General features: G+C 49.9%; 1 protein-coding gene and 1 non-coding gene across 2 annotated transcripts; one reads left to right on the top strand and one right to left on the bottom strand.

Moving 5' to 3' along the window:
• Positions 1-7,246: 7,246 nt before the first annotated feature.
• LOC132499646 (small nucleolar RNA SNORA33) lies at positions 7,247-7,376 on the bottom strand. The gene has a single exon (XR_009533882.1). It is a non-coding gene; the product is annotated as a small nucleolar RNA SNORA33 (small nucleolar RNA).
• A 7,313-nt stretch (positions 7,377-14,689) lies between these two features.
• MCHR1 (melanin concentrating hormone receptor 1) lies at positions 14,690-16,998 on the top strand. The gene is made up of 2 exons (XM_060113547.1): positions 14,690-14,786; positions 16,019-16,998. The coding sequence occupies exons 1-2, from the start codon at positions 14,705-14,707 to the stop codon at positions 16,996-16,998; spliced, it is 1,062 nt and encodes a 353-aa protein (XP_059969530.1). The 5' UTR covers positions 14,690-14,704.
• Positions 16,999-21,072: the final 4,074 nt, after the last annotated feature.

Here is a 21,072-nt window from a genome sequence, read left to right as displayed (position 1 = left end):
CTGTACAGCAAAGTGAATCAGCCATACATACGTATATGTGCTCTCTTCTAGACTCCATTCCCATATAAGTCATTACAGAGCACCGAATAGAGTTCCCTGTGCTATACGGTAGGTTCTTATTAGTTATCTTCTTTTTTTTTTTTTTTTTTTTGCGGTACGCGGGCCTCTCACTGCTGTGGCCTCTCCCGCCACGGAGCACAGGCCCCGGACGTGCAGGCCCAGCGGCCATGGCTCACGGGCCCAGCCGCTCCGCGGCATGTGGGATCCTCCTGGACCGGGGCACGAACCCGCGTCCCCCGCATCGGCAGGCGGACTCCCAACCACTGCGCCACCAGGGAAGCCCTTAGTTATCTTTTTTTTTTTTTTTTTTTTTTTTTCTGTACGCGGGCCTCTCACTGTTGTGGCCTCTCCCGTTGCGGAGCACAGGCTCCGGACGCGCAGGCTCCGCGGCCATGGCTCATGGGCCCAGCCGCTCTGCGGCATGTGGGATCTTCCTGGACCGGGGCACGAACCCATGTCCCCTGCATCGGCAGGCGGACTCTCAACCACTGCGCCACCAGGGAAGCCCTTAGTTATCTTTTATATATAGTAGTGTGTATATGTCAATCCAATCTCCCAATTTATCCCTCTCTCTCCCCCTTGGTAACCATAAGTTTGTTTTCTACATCTGTGACTCAGTTTCTGTTTCGTAAATAGGTTCATTTGTACCGTTTTTTTAGATTCCACATGTAAGTGATAGCATATGATATGTGTCTTTCTCTGTCTGACTTACTTCACTCAGTATGACAATCTCTAGGTCCAACCATTGAGCAAGTGACTTTAACAGCACTTTTGCAAAATGGGAGTAACAACATATTCCAATGGTTATAAGATGCACCACTAAGAAAGAAAACACACCAATTGCATTGTGACAAAACGTCTTAATGATAGTCTTGGACAAGCCATAAACCTGTCACCGCAACTCTCCTGGCTTGGAGATTCCTCTCATTTCTTCTGTGAGATTGGCAATTACTCCTGCCTTAGGCTCCATTGCTTGGTGTGGGTAGTCAATCTTTTTACCCACAGTTTAGGAACAAAATGTAATACAACTCCTGCTCCTCGTTTGTCTTCCTGCCTTAGGTTCTGCAAAGCACTTGCTCTTGCTTTGTAAGAGAAGAGTAGTCATCTCTCCAAAGAGAAAACTTTGTTTCACTGGTATCAGTTTCAATCCCTGTTGCTCCATATCCCTGTCTTTCTTCATCATCACTTTTTATCCAAGTGCTGAATCACGCTATGATCTTTTCGAAGATATTTTAAATAGCACTAAATGCAGTACGTGCAGTACAAACAGGGCATCTAAATCAGATGAAGACAATAAAGGCAGCTGTGCTCAATTTCTCACATTTTCAAACAATGATGTCTCCATCAGGACACAATCAGAAAGAATGTATATCTTAGAATTAGCTAAATAGGGTAGCAAATACCTGTATTGATTAGAATTCTTTCAACAAGAAAGTGACAAAAAACTCAACTCAGATTGACTTAAATAAAGGGGTATATTGAGCTACAGAAGTCCAAAAGACCTTGTATTAATGCAGCTTCAGGTATGGCTGGACTCAGGACTCCAGGATATAATCAGGACTCAGTTTCTTATCATTTCTCTTTCTTCAGTAGGGATGGCTTCAGTCTCATGTTTCACCTGGTAGCAACCTGGAGCCAGTAGCTCTAATCCCCCCATCCTCTCCAGTTTCAAGTCCAGCTAAAAGGAGTGAGCACCTTTGTCCCAGAATTTTGAACCTGAGTCTCAATGCCTCTCATTGGCTCTGACAGGTCACCTGCCCAGCCCTGGACCAATCATCATGGTTACTGGGGTCAGTTGCTAAGCTCCCCCCCCTCCACAAGTTACCTGCTGGAAGGCCAGGGGCTGCTGGGGCTGCAGAGGGATATGAGGAGAATGGAGGTGGGGCAGCAAAAACAGTGCACGATTGAGTGTGGGGAATTAGGTGAGATGAGCCCTCCCAGGGCGGGCCTCTGGGATGGATTTGGCCCCTGCTCCTCTGCTTTGTGCAACAGGAGGAGGCCTCCGCCGACACCCACGTGCTCCACCCGATCAGCTGCGCGTGCCCTCCTTCCCGGGCCGCTGACGCCGCACTCACTCAGCTGCTGTGTGAGCTGGATGCTGCCTGGAAAGTTAGTGAGCCTCAGAGGCAAGACATTCCTCTGGTGACAGGGGTTGGTGCTGTGAGTGGGTGGGAACGAATGAAAAAGAGTGGGAGCACCTTGGTTCCTAAAGCGTTTATGAAGTGAAGAAGCACAGAAAGCAAATGAGGGGAAATCCAGAGCAGCAGTTGGAGCAGCCGCCCAACCGGGGGGCCGAGGATGCTTTCTGCCAACAGCCTCCTGCTGCCCAGTCCCCGGGGGTGGGGGTGGGGGCAGGGGGAGGTGCATAGCTGCCCCCACCCCGGCCCCACCCACTCTACAGCTCTGCCAGTCTCTTTCCTTCAAATCTAAGTTGCAAGGGGCAGGATGGCGGGGGCAGGGATCTATCTGGCACTTGGTGGGTAGGGGAGGAAGAGAGGAGGGAGGCCCAGTTAGGAGAGGGTCCTGGAGGAAAGGAATCGGGGGAGACAGATGGGAAGACTGGGACGCACAGAAGCTCAGAAACTGGACAGAACTCAACGCAGAGCACCTGCTCTCTGTCAGGTCCCCAACTAGGAGGTGAGGCCACCAAAATAAAGCAATAAATCCCTGCCTTCGGGGAGCACAGAGTGTGGTCTGGGACACAATAAGAAAACTGCTCATCACAGTGGGATGTGATAGCAGGAATCTGGGGTTTATTGAAGGAAGGTACCCCTGAGGGAGGAGTGAAGAAGGTCATTGCTGAGCAGTAAGCCTCAGGTCAGTCTAGCCTGGACCTAGTCCAGAGGGCGCATGTGTGCTGGCGGGGGCGGGGGGGTGGACACACCTGCACCGCGGAATGGTTCCCCTTGGGTCAAAGGGACTGGCCTTTTCTACTCCCCTTTCAGACTTTGGCTGCTGGTGTATGGGGGTGGTGACCTCCCTAGCAAGGAGGCTCCTGTCAGCCAAGGGCAATTCTCCACACAAAAGGACAGCTGGGGTGGCTGCGAGGCCTTGGAGCCATCACCCTCAGCGGCTGGAGGATGGGTGCAGCAGCCAGGCGGAGCGACCTGGGCCGGGGGGGCGGGTGCAGGCAGCCCCGGCATCTGCTCTGATGTTTGTCATGATGGATGTTTGATGGAGGACGGGGTAGGGAGCAGAAGGGAGCTGTGGGGTGGGGGGCTTCCTGGAGGAGAAGGTCATTCTGGGACATCTTGAAGAACAGCTTAGGAGGTGGACAAGCAAAGAAAGATCTAAGGGGTCATTGTGTGCAAATGTTGTAGAAGCACATGGCGCTTTCTGGAAACTCTGAGCTATTTAAGAACCACACTGGGCATAGGGGTGGGCAGAGGCCAGATCATGAAGGGTCCTGTGTGCCATAATCAAAGACTGGGGATTAAAGTTCTTTTAAAAAGAACTGGGCTCTCATTCCGCCCCCACCTCAGTCCTTCCTGGAAACATTCACCCACTGTCACAGGGTGAACCAGCCCAGTCCTGTTCAGTTGGGTGAAATCAGGGCCCAGATGCTTTGCAGAACTGAAGTGGGCAGGAGGCCTAGAGCAGGCAAATGGCCAGAGAGGGACGGCCGCAGAGGGGCTGTCTCCAAGGGCTGAAAACACAGGAGTTGGGACCAATTTGAAAGTTGTTTTTCTCGACGTAGGCATTTTAGAAGTAGAAAGTGTCAACACAAGGGAGTCCCGTGGAGAGGAATGAGCGCAGAATTTGGAGTCAGAGAAGCCGAAGGCCAAGGCTTGGGGCCCAGCACCACTGTGCCAGCTGGACGGCTCTGGGAAACTCACCGAACTCTCTGTACCTCCATTTCCACATCTGCACTGGGGATCATATCTATTCCACAGGGTCAGCTAAGATAAAGCATGTGTGTAAAAAAGGCTGTGCAAATGTTAGTTACTATCATTTTGCCAAAAAAAAAAAAAAAAAAAGCTCCCACAGCAAGGAGAATCCTGAGGCAGGCTCACTTTACTCCAGTTTGCATTTGGCACTGAGCAGGTCAGAGACTTACTGGATGACACAGCAAGTCAGCAGCAGAGCCAAGGTGTAAACTCATCCGAGTACCAACTCCAACATCATCGGCAGAATCAGCTGAAACCCAACTTCACACTGCAATTTGGACATCCAAGGTGTTCCCAGGAAGTCCCTTTCAGCAAAGAGTGTTCAAGGCAGTTCCCAATGGGCAGCCCCAATATCCTCCAAAAGGTTGGCAAGATGCAGCTGGATGAGGTTCCCAGGAGACAAGACGAAGAGGGAGACAAAGAGTAGACATTTGCCCTGAGGACGGAAGAAGTGACCAGGCATTTCTTAACCCTTCCTCTGGCCCCAGCCCTTGGACCCCCACCAACCTTTTCAAAACAGATTTATTGAAATAGAATTCACATACCATAAAATAATCCTTTTGAAGTGTACAATTTGATGGTTTTCAATATATTCACAGAGTGGTGCAACCATCACCACAATAAATAGTGGAATATTGGGCTCCCCTAGTGGCACAGTAGTTAAGAATCCGCCTGCCGGGCTTCCCTGGTGGCACAGTGGTTGGGAGTCTGCCTGCCGATGCAGGGGACGCGGGTTCGTGCCCCTGTCCCGGAAGATCCCACGTGCCGCAGAGCGGCTGGGCCCGTGAGCCATGGCCGCTGAGCCTGCGCGTCCGGAGCCTGTGCTCCGTGACGGGAGAGGCCACAACAGTGAAAGGCCCGCGTACCAAGAAAAAAAAAAAAAAAAAAAAGAATCCTCCTGCCAATGCAGGGGACACGGGTTCGAGCCCTGGTCCAGGAAGATCCCACATGCCACGGAGCAACTAAGGCCGTGCGCCACAACTACTGAGCCTGCACTCTAGAGCCCGCGAGCCACAACTACTGAGCCCATGTGCCACAACTACTGAAGCCCACATGCCTAGAGCCCGTGCTCCGCAACAAGAGAAGACACCACAATGAGAAGCTGCACACCGCAACGAAGACCCAACACAGCCAAAAATAAATAAATAAATTAATTAATTTTTTTAAAAAATAGTGGAATTTTTTCATCACCGCACAGAAGGACTCCTAGTCATTAGCAGTCATTCTCTTCCCCCCCACCACTTTCCTCCCAGGCAACCACTAATCTACTCTATATCTCAATAAATATTGCCTATGCTGGGCATTTCACATAGAATAAGATACGTCATCTTTGTGACTGGCTTCTTTCACTTAGCATAACGATTTCAAGGTTCATCCATGTTGTAGCATGTATCAGTACTTATTTTTTTTTTTGGCCGTGCTGCGTGGCTTGTGGGATTTTAGTTCCCCAACCAGACCAGGGTTCAAACTCGGGCCCTCAGCAGTGGGAGCACGGAGTCCTAACCACTGGACCACTAGGGGATTCCCCTGGTGAATAATATTCTATTGTATGGTTATACTACGTTTTACTTATCCATTCAGTGCATGGATATTTGGGTTGCTTCTAATTTTTAGCTATCGTGACTAATGCTGCTATGGACATCTGTGTACAGGTTTTTGTGTGGACATGTTTTCATTTCTCTTGGGTATAGACCCAGGAGTGGACTTGCTGGGTCATGCGGTGACTTTATGTTTAACACGTTGAGGAAATGTTTTTGAACGTGGCTGCACCTTTTTACATTCCTACCAACAATGTATGAGGATTCCAATTCTCCACATCCTTGCCAACACTTGTTATGATCTGTCATATTTATAATAGCTAGTCTAGTGGGTGTGAAGTAGTATCTCATGGTGTTTGTCTTATTGTGATAAAATGTATGTAACATAATATTTATGATTTTAACTATTTGTAAGTGTATAATTCAGTGACATTAAATATATTCCTCATTGTGGTTTTGACTTGCATTTTTCTAATGTCTAATGACGTTGAGCATCTTTTCATGTGCTTATTAACCATTTGTATATCTCCTTTGGAGAAATGTCTCCTCAGATACCTTGCTCATTTAAAATTGGATTATTTGTTGGTTTACTATTGAGTTGTAAGAGTTCTTTATATATTCTAGCTACAAGTCCCTTATTAAAGATATGATTTGCAAAGATTTTCTCCCATTCTGTGGGTTTTTTCACTTTCTTGATGGTGTCCTTTGAAGCACAAAAGTTTTAAATTTTGATGAAGTCTAATTTGTCTATGTTTTCTTGCTTGAGCTTTTGGTCATATCTAAGAAGTCTTTGTCTAACCCAAGGACATGAACATTTACCCCTATATTTTCTTCTCAGAGCTTTATAGTTTTAGTTATTTCATTTAGGTCTCTGATCCATTTTAAGTTGGTTTTTGTATATGGTGTGAGGTAGGAGTCAAATTTCATTTTCGTGTGTGTGGATACTCAGTTGTCCCAGCATCATTTGTTGAAAAGTCTATTCGTTCCCTCACTGAATTGTTTTGTCACCCATGTTAAATATCACACAGCTCCGTTTTAAGGAAAGCAGGCCTTAAACAGTAATTTCTACATGCAGTTAGTACAATTTACAATTCCTGGCAAGTGAAGGCAGCTTTTTCCCTCCGGTCACAGGCCTGTGGTTTGAGGAGACTTGCTGTCCAACATGAATTCCTAATATTTGATAGAGGCAAAAAAAATCAGATTCTCTCTTGAATAGCATGAGGGCTGGGTGCCCACAGAGAAGCCAAGTGACCTACCTTGATCTGTTCTCCCAAAGATGTTGCAAAGCTGCCCCAGGTCTCCATGTGGCCTGATGTGTTGAAATCTCTGGGGCCCAGAGTGGTGGTGGTGTTTTAGTTTTTCCATGTTTATTAAGAAAAGATATTTAACTGAACACGCCTTGGAGCTGCAGATTATAAGAATATGACATCTATTAGGCTTTTGAGATCTTATAAAAAGCTCTTGACTCAATTACTATATGTGATACCATTCTTAAACTGTTTAATGTATTTTTATTTTATTGTATTGTATTTTATTTATTTTCTGAGGAACAAGAGCCCAGTTTTTTTATTTGATCATTTCTTGCATTTGAAGTACTCCTCAGTGACATCCTTGGCCTGAGACTCTTTGCCATAGTCCTAAAAAAAACCATATGCGATTTTACTAATATTTGGCAACTCCACTAAGTTGTTAGCACTAGTTATAGCAAAGCTTTAAAAAATTAGCCCATGTGTTATGAAAATGCTTCCCATCATTAAAATGTCTTCTAGCCATTTTCAGGGGCCTTAATGACTTCAATGTTTTTAAGGCCTGTAACATGGCTTTCCTCTTGCCAGCATTTTCTAAATTTCTGCAGAAACACATTTGGGTAAGCAGATTCATTGACTGGGTTTGTTTAACATATTTTTAAATTGTGGTAAAATATACATAACAGAAAATTGACTTTGGGGCTTCCCTGGCAGGCCAGTGGTTAAGACCTCCACACTTCCACTGCAGGGGGCATGGGTTCGATCCCTGGTCAGGGAACTAAGATCCCACATGCCTTACAGCACAGCCAAAAACAAAAAAAACAAAAAAAACAAAAATTACCCCAGAAAATTGACTTCAACAATTTTTAAGCATACGGTTCAGCGGTATTTTCATTCACACTGTTGTGCAACCAACTCCACCATCTAGAAATTTTTCATCTTCCCAAACTGAAACTTGTACCCATTAAACACTAACTCCCAATCGCCCGCCCCTCCCAGCCCCTGGAAACCACCATTCTTCTTCTGTCTCTATGAATTTGACTCCTCCCAGGACCTCACAAAAGTGGAGTCATACTATGTTTTGTTTGTTTGTTTGTTTTGTTTTGCTTTGATCTGGCAGTTTTCACTTAGAATAATGTCTTCCAGGTTCCACCCTCTTGTAGCACATGGCAGAATTTTTTTTTTTTTTTTTTTTTTTTTAGTTTCTGCTTTATAACAAAGTGAATCAGTCATACATATACATCTGTTCCCACATCCCTTCCCTCATGCATCTCCCTCCCTCCCACCCTCCCCATCCCACCCCTCCAGGCAGTCACAAAGCACCGAGCTGATCTCCCTGTGCTCTGCGGCTGCTTCCCACTATCTATCTACCTTACGTTTGGTAGTGTATATATGTCCATGCCTCTCTTTCGCTTTGTCACACCTTACCCTTCCCCCTCCCCATATCCTCAAGTCCATTCTCAAGTAGGTCTGTGTCTTTATTCCCGACATGGCAGAATTTCATGCAAGTGTTTTTACCTCCACTGCTTTCCCACTCTTCCTTGGGAATTCCATGAATCTTAGGATGAATCCTTACCCATGAAGGTGATCTCGTTTGTCTTTCTCTCAATCAGAAGGAGGCTGTGGCCTCTGGGTTGCCTCACAGCTGACGGGCGTCCACTGCCTGCCCACAGGCATGACGGCCACTGCTGCCAGGCTGCCCAGGAAGCACTGGGGCTGAGTGAAGCCCTGGGGTCAGGGATCTCGGCAGTATTGCTGTGCTCCCCTCCCCTCTGCCTACCTCTGTGCCAGGGGCTTTCACTTAGATCCCTCTACTAGCCATTCATTCACCCAAGATTTACTGAATGTCTAACGTGTACCCGGCATTGGGCGAGGCCCAGGAGATACAGTAAAGTAAGACAGACATGGTCTCTGCCTCCCTGGAAGTTATAATCTAGTGAGGGAAAGGCATTCAATCATCAACTATACAATAAATAAATGTCTGGTTCCAACTGTGATGACTGCTGTGAAGAAAAAGTACAGGGCACAGTGCAAATGTCCAAAGGCAGGGTGCCAGGTTGGAGCAGGGGACCTGGGGTGTACTCAGAATCTACTGACTGACATGGCAGCCGTGCCTGAGGCTAGAATAAGAGCCACAGTCCCTGCATGCAAGGCATGCCAGACCTAACAGGGGAGGCTGGGTGGACTAGGCTCCCCTTGGTTTTGCATGTCCAGCACCCCTCTGCTCCCTGCTCCTTTGGGGAATCGCTGTTCCCTTTTCCAACTGTGTGTCTCCAGGGGCTCCTCTTTTGGGGTAGGGGATGTCGGGTAAACTGAGCTTTACTTTGGAGGGAAGATCATGACATGTGCAGAACACTGGACCCCAAACCTTTACTGAGATGTCAGGCCTTTGTATTTTCATGGCATTTGAAGTGTTCAAAGTCTGAGAATCGACGAACCATCAAAAGAGATAATGAAGTTCCGAGGCAAGATGGGAAAGGTGTGCTGATGACCCTCACAAAAAAAAGGCAGGGTTTCTGATCTTTTCTGCTTCTTGGAATACAGAAAAAGGCATTCGCTACATCAATAACTGCATACCAGGTGTCAGGGACTGTATTTATTTTCCCCAACGACGATACCACATCTGAAATAGCAGCTGCAATTGGAGTCACCACATAATTATGTTTACAGTAACCCACTGGCATTCCCTGACGCCCATCTGCCTTCTCCACTGGCCAAACTGAGAGTGAAGTGGGAATGTGATAAAATCACCACCTTGCATCTTTAAAGGCCTTGATAATACCATTAATCTCTTCAATCTCCCAGGGGGTGCAATATTGCTTTTGGCTTATCACTTTTGTAGAGAGGGATTTCCATTTGACTTCTCTCCTCATCAAATCCCTTACCCTGCCAATCCAAGAGCCAATACAGTAGTTCTGCCAGTGGCTGGGATATCTATTCCAGCTATAGAAGTAGGGGCAGGGAAACAAATAGCTTTGGAGGTCCACGGGGTCTATTGTTAAGTCATTCCAGTCAAACTCCATTTATCACTTGATCCACCTTAATTCCCACTCTGACCAGGAGAGCCAAGTGGCTAAAGTCAGAGCTCTGCTTATCAGACCTGAAGGTTTTTTCAGATATACAGATCAAGTAGGAACTTAGTGAAGGCTGCTCATATATTTTGGTTTTAGAGACTCCATGATCAATTAGCCACATCAGCCTCTGCAGGGCAGTCATCTGGGTAACTCCACTGGCCCCGCCTATTATAATAACCATGCTCACTTTCCTCTGGAAAGTGCTGCTACTTGGTTTCTCCCACCCCAGGGTCTACACATCCCCACTGAAATAAGGAAGCCCACTTCAACTGCTGCTTTTCCCACCCGCAGCTTCCACCAAGGGCTGTTTAGAGGTGCTGCTACCGCCCCTCCCAAAGAACTTCTCAAGGCCGTGGTTTTCTGGGGGATCAACCCTGGGTACCAAAAAGTATCATGTCCATTACATTCTGTTAGGGGGTTGACTTTATTCTGAAAGCAATTGGGAACCACTAAAGTGTTTTCAACAATGTAGGGTGATGAAATTTCTATCTTTTTTTTTTTTTTGGTTGCACCGTGCAGCATGCAGGATCTTAGTTCCCTGACCAGGGATCAAACTCTGGCCCCAGCAGTGAAAGCACCGAGTCCTAACCACTGGACCACCAGGGAATTCCCCTGAAATTTCTATCTTAACAAGAATACTCCTGCTGTTTGGTAGGGAGTATAGTGTAAGGGGCAAGGCAGGAGTGAGGGGAGCAAGTGAGAATCCGATGCAGTGACCCCAGTAAGACTTCAAAACATGCAGATGACAGCCAAGTCCTGAAAAGTACAGGGAAGGTGGATATTACCACGGAGGCAGTCAGGGAGATACACCAAACCCTTGGGGTACCCTGGGTAGGGCATGGTGAGTGGGGGCACATGGATAGGAGGGAAAGGGTTTATTGCTGTACGTAGGCCTGATCTTCCTCGTGATTGTGCTGGGCAGAGCTGAGCAGGTCAGGAGCCAGATGGCTTGGAGGAGAGTAGGTCAAAAGTTCTGTTCTCAGGAGGAGTTGGTGAGCGGTGTGGGCTTGTCCACCACTACAAGGGACCAGATGCTGTACCTCATGAGATCCCAGAGAAGCCCTATGAAATGTATCTCAGGAAAAGGGGAAAATGGGAAAAGCATCTTTCTGTGGCTCCCACCCCTCATTGGCCAACGGTTCACCCTAAGGAGTGAACTCTCCCCGTACTTCCAGGTTGCTCTGGCGTGGGCATTCTGTGGGGTCCTATATTCTAAGTCACGACAGCAACAGAGACAATTGGGACAGAGGGTAAAAAGCACATGGTGCAGGCCTAGGGCAAAGCACCATCAGGTGCTTTGCACCTGAACTTGGTACACCTGTACCTATACCTGAACTTGGTCAGGGACTGTGCTGAGCAGGGTCATTGCAGCAATGGATGGAATATAAACTAGGTGTAGCCAAGAGGATTTGGAGAGGTGCACATGGGCATCCAGGAGGGATGCTCAGCCCTAAAACGGTCACTGGCAAGGAGAGTGAGATATGGTTTAAGTTAGTCATTTGTAGTGAAAAGGATGCTACCTGAATGCCTCCTCAAAGAGGACATCCTTAACGCTCCTCTTTAAAGGACTCCAGTCACTCCCATCATCCCATTCATTCCCTACCACACAAGTCATCTGCCATTGTGGATTGACTGTTCAGCCCCTCCACCAATCCCACACCTAACGTGCAAAGGCCAGAAATGTAAAACTTACCCTTCCCAGATTCCCTTGCTGCTCAGTCATGGTTTAAATTTCTCCAATCAGGCAGAGTCATTCTGCTAGTGCAGGGGTGGCATAGTTCAGGAACCGTGCTTTTATAAACACCTAAATCCCTTCATGATTAAGTTACCTGGACTCATCTGGATCTAAGTGTTGAGCAGGATATTTTGTTTACTTATTGGCTTGCTTGTTATTATCTGTCTCTCACCACTCTGTCGTTGAAGCTCCTTGATACCAGGCACTTGTTTGTTTGTTTTTTTGCTCTATCGACAGAGCCTAGCACAGTGCCTGGTATATAGCAGAGGCTCAAGAATGATTTGCTGGATGAAAGGATGGATGGATGGGTGGGTGGATGCATGGAGGTGGGAAGACTATGGCAGGTGGAAGAGGAGGAAATAGTGGGCGGTAAGGCTCATTTTCCCAACCTGTAAACTCTGAAATGCCCCAGGCCCTCACAACTCTTTTCTAGTCACCCTCACCACTCTTTTCTAGTCACTCTCACCCTCTAGGTGAGCTCATCCAGTGTAATCAATTTAACTTCATAGCTCCAGGCATGACCTCTCCTCAGAATTTCTGGCTCACATCCAATACTACCCAACATTTTCGCTCAGATGTTAACAGACATCTCAAATGTAACGTATCCAAACAGAACTGTTCATTTCTCTTCCAAATCTTCTCCTCCCACAGACTTCCCTATTTCTATCCTGCCAGTTGTTTGGGCCAAAAACCTAGGAGTCATCCCTGATGCCTCTTTCTCTCGTACATTTCTGGTCTAATCTGCAGCAAATCCTCTGGGCTCTACATAATGTACAGAAACCCACCATTTCTCCCCACCCCCACCTCCCCAGTCTAAGATACCATCCTGTTTCACTTGGATTATTGCAATAGTCTTCTATATTGGATGCTTCTGGTCACCCTTGTCACATCTCCCTCGGCTACCTCTGACTTCGACTCCAGCTGCAGCAGACAGGTGTGTGTGAGCTCAGCTGATCTTGTGCTGATGTGTCTTGCCTCCGGCATGCACCCTGGGTCTGTTCACTTTTCACCCAAGATGTCAGCGCTCTCAGAGCCCTCTTGGCTCGAGCACAAGATTCACCTTGTGCAGACAGCCTCTCGCCTCAAGCGTGAGCCGCACATCAAAAGTCGTTCTATGGGCTTCCCTGGTGGCGCAGTGGTTGAGAGTCCGCCTGCCGATGCAGGGGACACAGGTTCGTGCCCTGGTCTGGGAAGATCCCACATGCCGCGGAGCGGCAAGGCCCGTGAGCCATGGCCGCTGAACCTGCGCGTCCGGAGCCTGTGCTCCGCAGCGGGAGAGGCCACAACAGTGAGAGGCCCGCGTACTGCAAAAAAAAAAAAAAAAAAAAAAAAAAAAAAAAGTCGTTCTGTGCCACATCTGATGCCGTAGGAGCCTGCTCCTCCCATGCACCCAGGAGCGCAGAGTTATCACCCCAGTGGTAACACTGAACGAGTGGGGGTCGAGGCAACTGAGAAAATGTTCCTGCCCCCCATCCTTCAGGTAGACGATTCTGGGAAACAGTCTGTGCACTTTTCAAGGACCCTGGTAAACGCAAGCTCCCATTGCCCACAGCAGCGAAGTTGATAATGCACCTTCTGTTGGCTTTGTCTTATTTCCTGTCTTGTTGTCCCCACTCCCTCATGGCTGCTCCTTGGTTCGTCTCTCAGAAGAGCCTCATGCACATAAGTCCTTTTCTCAGGACGAGGGCTAAGGCCTGACAGAATCTGCCATTCCGCTAGTTCCTCCTGCTACTCTCCCCTCTGCTCTACTAGAGCCACAGTTCTCCAAAGACACCCAGCACACTCCTGCCTCAGGGCCTTTGCACTGGCTATTTCTGCTGCCTGGAATGCTCTTCCTCCAGATATTTCCAAGCACGCTTCTTTACTTCCTTCAGGACTCCTCCCGAGAGACCTTCGTATGTAAAGTAGTAACCTCTCCCCCTCCCCCAGTATTCCCTGGCCCCCTCACCCTGCTTTAAGTTTTTTATAGCACTGATCACCAGTATCATAAATTGCCTTTTTTGGGGGGGTATATTTTCTGCCTGCTCCCCCACCCCCAACTTAAAAGTAATCATCATGAGGACAGGGACTCAAGGACTTTATTGTTTTTTTCACTGCAGAACCTAGAACAGTGCTTGGCAAGTAGTAAGTGCTCAATAAATATTTGTTGGATGAAGCAAATAAATAAATAAGAATGAAGAAGTATGTATGGATCAGACTGTGGTTACCTTGAACCCCCGGCTCCTGAGTCCGGCAGCTGGTCTGGTGGTGGCTCTGGGCTCTGAGGGTCACTAGAGGCTGGCAGCAGGATGCCTATGCCGAGAATTCACTCAATGCTTTGCCCTTTCAGGCTGTTCCTGATGATCTCTTTGGGGGTCTTTGTTCTGAAATTTGTCTCAAGGAGTTCCAGGTAAAACCTCAAGGACCTAAGAGCATCTCTCTAAGCCTGGTCCATGCTGATCCTGGGCAGAAGGGAGTTTGTCCCCTTCTGGTCCCCGAGACCCTGGTCATCACCAACATGGGGTGACCGGAACCACCTCTGAGTGCCTGCAAGGGCTCAGCAGTCAACAACTCCTCAGCTTCTGAAGGCTGGAACCCATCGGGGTGCTGGGAAGGGGCCGAGGGTGGCCTGGGGGCAGGCGTGCTGTGGTCCAAGCCTTCCCTTTCTAAGCCCTGTGCCCAGCCACCCCCGGGCCACGGCCCGGTGGCCCTGGTGGCCCAGGCACCAGTACCTGGGGGGTGAGGGGCTGGCCGGGCTCCTTGCATTTGCAGAGTCTTGTAGCCTCACGTGAGGGAAGCAGCACCACCTGTGTGGCACAGGAGACACAGCCCAAGTGCCAGAGGGAAGGAAGCCCAGTCTCTGATGGGGATGCCTGAGCCCGGCTCCGGCCGCTGGGCTCTGCAGGCAGTCGGAAGCTGGAGCTGCTGCGGCGCAGGACCGAAGAGGTTAACGCGCATCTGCCTCCGAATGTTAATGTGTCTAGGTGATGTCAGTGGGAGCCGGGGAAGGAGTGAGGGGAGAGCAGTGGGCAGAGGAGGCAGCGGAGGCTGCCGGGCTGCCTAGGAAGACCCCCCTCCAGACGGCGGTGCTCCGGGGGGCCGGGGCCCGGGACGCAGCGGTCGGCGCGGGAGGCTGCCGCAGCCTGCGTGGGCCGACGGGCGAGCGGGCGCCGGCGCCGGCGGGATGGACCTGGAAGTCTCGCTGCTGCCCACCGGCCCCAATGCCAGCAACACCTCGGATGGCCCGGATAACCTCACCACGGCCGGTGAGACGTGTTGGAGGGGAGTCCTCCCTCCTCTGCGCCGGGGGTGGGAAATGGGAAGATTTCACCTCTGAGCCAAACTGCTGGCGAAACTTTATTACAGTTCTTGGGGATAAATATGCTTTGCCCGGAGGGGCAGGGGAAAAGGGGAAGAGAATGAAATGGCAGGGGCAGAGAAGAGGGCAAAGGCACACTCGGAAGTGGCCGGGGATGGGGGCCAGCCGCGAGGGAGGCAGGGGAGAGAGCTGCCAAGGAGTTCCGAAGATGCTTTGAAGAAAATATTCCAGGCTAGAAAAGCAAGCAAGAGAAGCTGGAGGGTGGTATGTAGGAAGATAGCTGGAGGCTCACTCATTCACTGATCCCGTTGGCTTTTCGCTCGAACTACGTGTTATGGGTTCTGAAACATCCTTACTGCCTCCTTGGAGAGGCGTGGGAAGGGATAACTCACAGAGATGCAAGGACATTTCCAGCTCTAAGATGCCCTGGAATTCTAGCTTTGAAGGATAAGAGGAGGAAGAAAAAAAGAGGAAAGGTTTGCATAGAGAAAATTCTCAGGTAGCTGGGCTGCAACACACAGCTTCAGTTTCTGGTCACTCAGGAAGACTGGGAAGCCCAGGCTCAGAAGATAGGGACCAAGGAAATCCCGGATAGGAACCCAGGAGAGGGGAGGGCTGTGGGCCTGATGGGCAAAAGCCTCCAGGAGACAGTCACCCACAGAGATGCCCAGGAATCAGTACACAGCTTTCAACCAGCGACTCCTGAAATGAAATGATCAGGGCTGCAAATAGGAAAAGAGAAAACACATGCACGCACCCACACATGCTCACACATGCACACAGTTTCATGTCCTGCTGGCTGTTTTGATGATGTTTCCTGGTGAAGCCCAGAGGCCCACAGAACAATTCTCTGCAGACTGCTGTGGTTCTTGACTCTGTGACTTCTGAGAAAATGCAGGAGGCAAAGGACCGGTCCTTCAACAAACAGGTGGTGTGGGAGACTCTGATGGGATTGACCAGGGAACCAGTACAGGAGGGCACGGGGGCAGGATTAACAGCAGTGTGGGCAGGGAGTATGGTAGGGAGGATTCCAGATGAATGATGGGCCCTGAGCTGAAATGGCAGGAGGATGAATGGGGGACAGGCTCATGGCTGGAGGCTGAGCACGCCAGTAGGAGGTCAGCCCTCAGAGAGCAGAGCCCATGTCAAATGGTCGACGCTCGCTCCTTCTGTCCCCAGGGCTGCCGCCTCGCACAGGGAGCGTCTCTTACATCAACATCATCATGCCTTCAGTGTTTGCTACCATCTGCCTCCTGGGCATCATTGGGAACTCCGTGGTCATCTTCGCGGTGGTGAAGAAATCCAAGCTGCACTGGTTCAGCAACGTCCCCGACATCTTCATCATCAACCTCTCGGTGGTGGACCTCCTCTTTCTCCTGGGCATGCCCTTCATGATCCACCAGCTCATGGGCAATGGTGTCTGGCACTTTGGAGAGACCATGTGCACCCTCATCACGGCCATGGACGCCAACAGTCAGTTCACCAGCACCTACATCCTGACCGCCATGGCCATTGACCGCTACCTGGCCACCGTCCACCCCATCTCCTCCACCAAGTTCCGGAAGCCCTCTGTGGCCACCCTGGTGATCTGCCTCCTGTGGGCCCTGTCCTTCATCAGCATCACCCCCGTGTGGCTCTACGCCAGGCTTATCCCCTTCCCAGGAGGCACCGTGGGCTGTGGCATCCGCCTGCCCAACCCAGAAACTGACCTCTACTGGTTCACCTTGTACCAGTTTTTCCTGGCCTTTGCCCTGCCCTTCGTGGTCATCACAGCTGCGTATGTGAGGATCCTGCAGCGCATGACATCCTCCGTGGCCCCCGCCTCTCAACGCAGCATCCGGCTGCGGACAAAGAGGGTGACCCGCACGGCCATCGCTATCTGCCTGGTTTTCTTTGTGTGCTGGGCACCCTACTACGTGCTTCAGCTAACCCAGCTGTCCATCAGCCGCCCGACGCTCACCTTTGTCTACCTGTACAACGCGGCCATCAGCTTGGGCTATGCCAACAGCTGCCTCAACCCCTTTGTGTACATCGTGCTCTGTGAGACGTTCCGAAAACGCTTGGTCCTATCGGTGAAGCCTGCGGCCCAGGGGCAGCTTCGAGCCATCAGCGATGCCCAGACGGCTGATGAAGAGAGGACAGAAAGCAAGGGCACCTGACCCTTCCCCTGCCACCCTGGGCACTTCCACGTCAGGGCACCACGGCAGACCATGGGGGAAGATGCTGAGAGAAACCGAAGACCGCTCTGGGAGGATGCAGGGAGGCTGGGTGGTTACAACTAAAAACATTCAACGGGGCCCACAGATTGCTCAACGGAGCCAGGTTTGGGGGCTTCAAGCATCAGAAATCTCCTTCGGAGAGCAAGATGGACCTTTGGGTTGAACAGAAACTGATCAAGAAGATTGGTTTACATGTTCAGTTGAGCGCTACATCTGCTAGCTCCCAAGTGTCTTTTTCCAGAGAGAAGAGGTAGAAGGCTTCTTGCCGGGTTTATTTAAAATCAGGCAAGGCCAGGGCGTGAGCAGCGGTACGGGCACAGGCCCCTGGGGAAATGGGAAAGGTGGTACGGCCTCACTGCATTTTCCTGTCTCTCATTCGTATGATGGAGGGCAACCTTTCTCCCAAGCTGGAGGATGATGAAAAATAAAGCATGTGGTCTCTCCATGTTCCAGTATCCTGTGTCAACTTCCCTTTATCTCTAGGCGATGCATGTTTATTTGGGGGGTGGGGTCTGAGCCCACAGAGGTAAAAGCCCCATTTGCTAGGAGACCCACTTATTGGGAATGACAAGGCTACCCGGGATGGGTGTGGGTGAGGGCCTTGAAATTAAGAAAAAGAGGGAGGGTCAAGGGGGGCAGTTGTGGGGTCATTCTCTGTGGGGGGCACATTTGTCAGTCACCAGATCCAGAGTGAGCACCCATCAGGGTCCTGCACATGCAGGGGTCATTCTGAGGCCTGGTGTGTTTGGCATCAGTTTTTTGCTCTAGCCCTTTCTCTCCAAAATAAAAACGAATAAAGGAAAATCTCCACCCGTATCTCTCTGGACGCTCCTGTAAAATTGCTCCGGCTTGGGGGTGGGTGTAGCGGTGGAGGCAGGCGGCCGAAAAGGGAAAGAGGGGTCGTTTGGCCGTGGAATCTAGACCTTGGTTCAGGCTGCATTTTAGGAAGCAAGAAGCAAGGGATCTGCTTGTCTAAACCCATAGGGAGGATTACTGTGAATTCATTAGATTGAAATTCCGCTGCCAGTCTTGTTCTCAGGACTCAACTTCCTGTCTTCTGCTCAAAAGCACTTGGTTGTTAGCAGTGCTGGCCCCTCAGGCCAGAGTCCCACCCGCCACCTCCCCTGCTGAGTCACAAGTCGCAGGGCTGGCTTCTCAGGCAGCCTGAGCTTGAGCCTGCCTCTTGCGGCTGCTGCTAAGATCTGCTATGAGCCACGTTGAGCAGGAAGATTACAGACGGGGCCGCTGGGCGGCGGCCAAGGCTGCTGCTTCTCAGCTTCTTCACGAGCGGAGCCAGGAGCCAGGAGTCCTGCGCGAACCACTCCGCAGGCGTTGATGAGATAGTGAGAGCAAATGGTGAGCTCCTGACTTGTCCAGATGCATCCCTAAAGCAGGTGCATCAGCACAGCCTCCTCTCACCAGTTATTTTTCACCGCGGAGTTGCAGCAGGTAGCCTGATTAGCAAACTTCTGGACAGCTTCTTTAGGTCCTGGGGAACTCTTTGTAACCATCATCATTAGTATTTCTGCTTGCGTTCCACTCCACCCAGTGCATGGGGAGTTGGGGTCGGAGGGTGGGGACAAAGCAGACAGTTAGTTTTCCTTACTCATTTACACTGGGGTCTCTAGCTGTCACAGGTAAGCTCCAAATCTGTTTTAGATGCACATCCAACAACAACAAAAAAGATTCTTATGGGAGCTTTAAGTCAACTCCTACCCACTAGTTCCAGAAAAGGAGGTTTTCCTGTAACTGGTTTGCCTATGGAAGTCTTCCCCAGGGTCTATCTTCTTCACCCTCTCCCCCCTCCAAGGAGGACTCTGGGAGAGGAAATAGGTGAGATGGCCTCTCCCAGGAAATGCAAGTGACCAAGGCTACAGGCCAGTGAGTGGGCAGGCGAATGACCTGCTGATGGCCCCAGAGACTCTCAACCCCATATTTTTTTTTTTTTCCTTAGAAGATGTTGGGGGTAGGAGTTTATTTATTTATTTATTAATTTTTGCTGTGTTGGGTCTTCGTTTCTGTGCGAGGGCTTTCTCTAGTTGTGGCAAGCGGGGGCCACTCTTCATCGCGGTACACGGGCCTCTCACTATCGCGGCCTCTCTTGTTGAGGAGCACAGGCTCTAGACGCACAGGCTCAGTAGTTGTGGCTCACTGGCCTAGTTGCTCCGCGGCATGTGGGATCTTCCCAGACCAGGGCTCAAACCCGTGTCCCCTGCATTAGCAGGCAGATTCTCAACCACTGCGCCACCAGGGAAGCCCTCAACCCCATATTGAAAACTGAAGTTGAAGCAAAGTGGGTTGAGACAGGAAAGTGAGTGGGTGATAACATAAACAGAGTGAGTTTTATGGTATGTGAATTATATATCAATTTTACGAAAAGTGGCAGAGTATGCAAGGCTGAGGAAGGCAGAGCCTGAGGGAGGTGATGGAGCGAACAGGGCAGTAAGAATAATAAAGGCTAACAATTATGTGCCGGCTATGGGACGGGCACTAGGCTAAATTTTTTTTTTTTTTTTTCGGTACGCGGACCTCTCACTGCTGTGGTCTCTCCCGTTGCGGAGCACAGGCTCTGGACGCGCAGGCTCAGTGGCCATGGCTCATGGGCCCAGCCGCTCTGCAGCACGTGGGATCTTCCCAGAGCGGGGCACGAACCCATGTCGCCTGCATCGGCAGGCGGACTCTCAACCACTGCGCCACCAGGGAAGCCCCATAGGCTAAATATTTAACGTAGATTATCCTATTTAACACTCACAGCAACTCTATGAAGCAGGTTTATTATTACTCCCATTTTATAAACGAGGAAATTGAGGCCCTAGGGCGATGTTAAGTCACCGATCACAGGCACCCCTGGAGCCAATGCTTGTCTGGCCACAACGCTGTGCCTCATGCACGGGACCAGCCATAGGATAGAATTAAGTCCCAGAACAAAGGCAGAAGATGCTCTGAGAGGCTGAAGAAGTCGTCACTTCTCACTGGGGATTCAGGGCATGTGGAAGAGATTTGGAAGTGTAGATAGGACGTTGACAAGCAGAGATGGGGAAGAGCAAGTTTCAGGCAGGTGGAAAAACCCTGAGCTAATATGTAGAGGTGGGAAAAGCTGAGTGTGTTCAAGGAACATTGCTGACGGTATTGGGGACCCTCCACCACCAATGCACATGCTCCCTCTTCCCCCAGGGTATGGATCATGATTAGTCTAACCCTATTGGACAGCCCTCTTTCCTGCTTTCCCAGCCTCCCTTGCAGCTAAGGGTCCACATATGATCGAGTTTTCAGCAGGAGAGATGCGTGCAATGTTTCACTCAGTTTTGTATTTGACATCTTCATTTGAAATGCTGAGATGCAGGGACTCCCCTGGTGATCCAGTGGTTAAGACTCCCAGCTTCCACTGCAGGGGGCATGGGTTCGATCCCTGGTGGGGGAACTAAGATTCCTCATGCCGTGCAGCACGGCCAAAAAAAAAAAAATTAGGCTTTATGAAATGCTGAGATGCAATATCGTCCACTTTGAATGGGGAAAATGCAAGATTATGTTCCTCTTCTACCTGTGTGGTTTCTTAAGAAAGGTGTTTTTTAAAAAAAATCAAAACAAAAACGGGACCTAAGCAGAAGTTTGCTGTGGGGACTTCTGGAAAAAGTTTTGCTTTCCTGACTAAAGGAAACAGATCAGGTTGGTAGCATCTGGGCTCTTCCTCCTTTCTCCCTGCCTTGAATGCAGATGCATCATCTGGAGCTGCAGCCACTCTCTTGGGATCACAAGATGATAAGTATGAGAATGCAAACCAATGCTCTAAGGCTGATGAGTCAGGAAGACAGAGAGAGCATGCGTTCCCAAGGGCATCACTGACTTGCTGAACCAACACCAACCTCGAGGCTTCTAGGTGTGCAAGAAAGTAAATCCCTATCTGTTTAAGCAACTGTTCTGTTAACCCTCCTGATAACATCCTAAGCTTCCAACCTAAACTTTCCTGGCTTAGGAAGTACGGACCCCAGCCCCACCTCCACAGATGGGCCCCAC

Source organism: Mesoplodon densirostris, chromosome 11 (genome assembly GCF_025265405.1).
Source record: "Mesoplodon densirostris isolate mMesDen1 chromosome 11, mMesDen1 primary haplotype, whole genome shotgun sequence".
NCBI classification, from domain to species: Eukaryota; Metazoa; Chordata; class Mammalia; order Artiodactyla; family Ziphiidae; genus Mesoplodon; species Mesoplodon densirostris.
This window is presented reverse-complemented; position numbering and strand designations above follow the sequence as displayed.